General features: G+C 44.6%; 1 protein-coding gene across 1 annotated transcript; it reads left to right on the forward strand.

Annotated features, from left to right (window-relative positions):
- Window positions 1-2511: 2511 nt before the first annotated feature.
- On the forward strand, window positions 2512-4464 carry CCR75_009778 (uncharacterized protein; the record flags this gene model as incomplete). Its single annotated transcript, XM_067967816.1, has 3 exons — window positions 2512-3699; window positions 3761-3922; window positions 4000-4464. 3 exons carry the CDS (start codon window positions 2512-2514, stop codon window positions 4144-4146), a joined length of 1497 nt encoding a protein of 498 aa, XP_067817656.1. The 3' UTR covers window positions 4147-4464.
- Between the last annotated feature and the right edge of the window lie 870 nt (window positions 4465-5334).

The following is a 5334-nucleotide window of genomic DNA, read 5'->3' on the forward strand; positions in this document are numbered from 1 at the left end:
CCACGCTTCGAAGTTAACAATGACACGAGTGATGTCGAAGCAATCGACATCGAAGATGAGAAAGATCTCATAGCAGTGCGCTTTGTGCGCACTGGAAAAGATAAAACAAATGAGTCAGCAGAAAAAAAAATTCTGCTGGCTCGAGAATCCGTAATCCGTTTCGTATAGGATTTCATTGCTAACGCAAAGGACCGTTAGAAACGGGACGCAGACAAACATGGAAGAGCAAATGTTCTTTTATTGAAAATTAATGACCTAGAACTACTCTCTACGGTAAACTTACCTAAGCGTGTAGTTACTAATGTGGGTAGCAGTAAACTACTACCCAAGTTCATTGGGCCACTCCGTGTACTGCATCGCGGAGGCAATGCGTACCCAATAGAATTACAACATAGGATGCGTTTGCATCCTACGTTTTACTTTGGTCGGCTCCGCCCGTACCATCAGTACGCGGTTTCTTCCAAGGACGGATCTGACCACCCTTGTCAAGAATCCCTAAAAGATTCTTGTGGTCACGAACCAGATTCTCATTCTGGATCTGGAGATTCTCATGTCGGGTCCGAATATCCTCGAAACCGCGATGAGCTGACGACAGCTCATCACGAAGATCGTGATATTTCCGTTCGTACTCCAGCATTGAGTACGCGCTCTTCGGACGGTTTTCCAACCGTTCGATATAGTGAGCTTGCTAAGTGTTAAATTCATTTAACGACACCCCCCGTTACATCATTCCTCCCTTAAACGACAATCACTTTGAATGTTATTAAATAGAGTGGTCATTATAAGACCACTTAATTGAAAACGATGTTGATTGTCAGAACCATCATTTTCAATTATATTGCATGGTTAACGAGTCCATGCGGTGTGTGAATAGTGCGGCGCCTTCGGCTGCGGTACATGCAGCCGCGGGCGACGCATTATTGTCTCTTGCGGCAGATGTTTTGTCTGCCGTAGTATCATCTTCCCCCACAACACAAACTGTTGCGGTCTCCAGTGCCGTCACCCGCACTTATTTCTGTGCGTGGTGATGACGATGGCGTAAGCCATCGTAATAACAGTTCTTGTGGTACCCCTGCTTCAGTGGGTCCCACTCAGGGGAGTGCAGACAATAAAATGTCTCGTCTTTCCCCTGAGAAAAAGCCGTGGCTTTTGCCGAACGGCTAGTCAGTAGCTTGTCTGGAGAGACAACTCCTCACAATAAATATCTTTTATTTATTGCGACAAAGCTACATGGTCTTGATCCAGCGCGAAGAACTTTTGCGATAAGGAAGATTTTATCTCGATGCTTTTCTTAAGCATCGATGGTATAGTGGCAACAACACGCGAGATAAAATCCCGTTAATGCAAGCCTGGAGCGCATTTTTTTCCCAATGTCAAAGACATTGGATGCGAAGCCTGGCTTCAAAGTCCTAACGCGATTTGCGTTAAGTTTGAGGAAAGAACTCCAACCGGTGCAAGGTTTAAAATTGCATCGGTCGTCTCGTGAGGCACGACTTCCATGCCTCACGTGGGGTGATCCGTGTCCATCTTGAGTCAACAATACGAAACGTGAAAGGGGATGTTTACTCCCTTTCATCACCCTGGGGAAGGGCTCGCATCTCTATTGAGATGCCGATGCGATTGACGTTTTTTGCAATCGATTTACACGCGCCAGGGGCGCGCGTTTTTCAATGGACCCTCTAATCCATCTGATGAGTCTCGTTATACTAACGGACGAGGCCCTCAACGTCAACAACCAGCTGGGAACGAGGCTCCCATCTGTCATGCAAAGCTGAAAAACCGCGCTTGTTAACCAGATAACTCGTTCGCTGCCCCTTCACATCACGGTGGCTTTGAATACGTTCCACAAGGAGCCGTTGGCCACCGCGGAACTCCACCAAAGGTTGTATTGGAGGAGGTAAAATTAGATCCGAACCCTGTGTCGGATCAAGAGTCGAAGATCAACAAATTCGACCGCTACCTCCATGTATTGGAGGATGGTCTTGAACACGCGCGGTAAGCGTCACTCATTGGAGTAAAGCTTGTTAATTAATATATTATCTAAAAGGTAGATAATATTTGAAAATATTACAACCCATAGTAATATTCGGAATGCTTATCCATTGGTAGATACAGGCCATTATATCTACTTGCTCCGCGGTCCAGTCAGCACGGGACGCGCGCAAAGAGAGAGACAGATTAGATTTTATTTCATGTTCTGTATTAGTTTATAATTAAGTTAGTAGTAAATAGATAGAAACAGAAGAGCTTAATTATATTGAATACAGTTTACTTTTAACCCTCTTTAAAGGAAGTGTATTAAAAAGAGTCTTCCTCTGCACGTATTAGTGCACGTAAAGTGACGTGAGGCAACCACTTGCATTGAAGCAGTGCGAAGTGGACTTGTACTGAAGCAGTACAAGTCGGCAGTGCCCGGTTAACACACCCTTACTTTTGATTTTTTTTCCCTAAAATAAGCAATTAATAAGCTTAACAAATAGGGCATGTCATAGTTGCGAGGTATTTCGTGCAATGGCCGACGTTAGCGTTCGCTATGCTTGCAAATGTGGACACCTGGCGCCCGTAAGTTTACTCTTTTACAGTGAAACGCGTCAAAAACTGGTGTGTCGTCTACCACAATGCAGCGTGGAGGAGTTTGAATCTTTCTACTGTGGAAATTTACTGGTAAATATGCCATCAAAGGAAGCATCCATGTATCAGAACCGCTCAAGCCGATGCTTTAGTTGCCCCACGTGCCAGACAATACTTTCCACGGCATTTCACGAAAGCTGTCAGGGCTACTTTCTACTGTGTGCGCACTGCCGCTGGGACTCTTATGAGCTAGAATGGGTAGACGATGACCCGGACGCGTTGATTATGGCAGCTATCACTCGCGAGCGTCAAGCGGTTCACGAAGATGTATTTCAGGCATTGCAGTCGTATTACATAACTCCCTCGGTATCTTTGGCTAGTGGAGGCAACGCTGCAACGATGACATCATCTTTTAAAAATGCCTTTGGGCGTGGTAGCTCACTTCAGGCGCTTGCGGACTCAATGAAAGAGCTTCAGCGTGAGAACCACATCAAAAAGTTTAAATATAAAAGACTGGTTGCAATGGGAGGATGGAAGTACGATCAGGCGCTGAATAAGTTGCAGGAGAAGGAAATGAGGCTGATTGAGAACAGACTCGAACATCAATGGCCCGAGTTAAAAAAGCAGCTTGCGGTACTTCAAAACGAAGGGGCTTCTTGGAAGGAAGACACACCAGAGATGACGCGTAAAATGTTGAAAGTTCTTTCGCAAAAATGTGAAATGGGCGAGGTGTCGACGCTGCACCAGCGGCTGCAGAACCCGTTAAATCAGTCACGGGACGTGAAGTTGCTTACCCCTTATCGGCCACTGCTGCGCGCAAAGCGCGCTTGGCGTTGTGCCGAGTCGATTAAACATGGCACGGCTGGTATTCTTGTAAAGCCCCAGATCAGTCCTATGAGTGGCGATAGCTCGTTACCCGTATCTGCGTCTTGGTTTAAGAAAGCTAATTTAGCCGCATATCACGTGCCCATTGTTACCTTCCAGCGACTACCATACCGTGTTGAAGGTACTGGAAATCTGGAATGCGTTCTTTTTGTGGAAAATCCACTTGATGATGCAATCCGCATCACTTTTCGCTCTGCTTCTGCAAATTTGGGAGCTGGTGGTGATATACGTGAGAATGGACAGGTATACTTTTTGTTGACATAAATAATTTGCTATTCTTTGGATTTCATTTGTGTTTGATTAGGTTTTACTGCAAGATTTGACTCCAATTATTGTTGGCCCTTATGAAGACCCAACTCTTGCGGATGCTTTCATTCAAGAGGAGTTGCCATACGGTGCTAATGGTGATATTCCCAACGCGATTCTGCTTCAAGCTGCCCGAAATTATATTAAGATAAAACTCTCGGTAAGCTTATTTCTTACGATGTTATGCGTAACTAATTGCTTTTACATTGTATAATTACGATTCGCTGCCACTGGCAGCTCTTGATAAAACCTGTTGATTCGATCTCAATTATTTCTGCACGATTCATTATGGACACAGAAAAGTTTGATGAAGACGCGCATGAAGTGATTGAAAATTCACTTCTTACTGTCCCAGTTGTTATTACGGCCCCAATGCCGTCATAGCTGAGTTGTGTGGCCGGGTGTGCAACTCGCTATGATAGTACGTTATAAATTTTGGCTGTAAGACGCCTTTATTGGGATAATTAGACATTTTATTACATTTAAGCTGCTTAAATCGGCAGATCTATAAAGGCGGCAAAATTGTCGTACTGTATCAAAAAGAACGAGCTGTGAATTCACGCGTTTTGCGCTTTTTTTTAAAAAGTCATACCCTGGTAGGCAAGCTCAAGCCTAATACAAATTTAGACAAAGATATAGCAAATGATGCAACCTTCCTTCCAGCTATTCACTACTGAAAAATTCTCACACTGTAACCGACATCCGCAATAGGAGGCATGGATATTGTAGCGGAGCTACCTTCGCTCCTAAAGTCAGAGGAAGACTTTCAGACTCAGAGAGTCACTTGGTTCTATTGAACTGAAGGCACTTAACGCTTTAAGATCAAAAGGGGAACTGCACTTTATTTAATTATTAAAATCTAAAAATCTTATACTAGGTAATTAAAATAGATTTTGGCCGCCAGATTAATATCTGGTGGCGACCACATTTGTTACCCATAATAAATGGGATCTAAGAAACTAACTATTTTAAAATTAGATAAAAGGATATTTTACCCATAAAGTAAATGTACCATAACAACGGTTCTCCAACCAATGTGTGCCCCATTACACCCTCCCACATCAGACTGTTGACACCGAGTGACAACATTCGCTTCATTTCCTCTTTGAGGTTGGAACCTAAACAGCTAACCGTTTGGTTGTGTCTTCCATTCCTTTGTCTAATGACAATCAAGCGTGTGTCACAGACTCTTAGCACCTTCCTCGACGATGAGGGAATGGTGGACTTTGAAAGTCACTCTCCATCCGAGAAGGAGGAGAAAGAGCGTCGTTCTCTCACGCCTTCTTCTCCGGATGAACGTCGGCGGGCCCCGAATCAGAACCCAGAACGTGGTGCCACTGATGTATTAACTGCATTGAGCAGGACACGCGACCCTGAGTCCAACATCATTACGAATCCGCTCGATAAAGAGCCAGAGCAGATAATCCTCATAGAGGAATGAGCTCGTCGTCGAGCTGCCGAAGTAGCGAAAGCTAAAGCTCATACTGATTATAGATTCACTCCGCTAAGTGCGGACGAGCGTCTCAACGATATAGCGGGTCACAGCTTGAGCACCTGGATCTCAGGTGACCC

Source organism: Bremia lactucae (assembly GCF_004359215.1).
Source record: "Bremia lactucae strain SF5 chromosome Unknown BlacSF5_NotPlaced_100_SHOA01000046.1_12748bp, whole genome shotgun sequence".
NCBI classification, from domain to species: Eukaryota; Oomycota; class Peronosporomycetes; order Peronosporales; family Peronosporaceae; genus Bremia; species Bremia lactucae.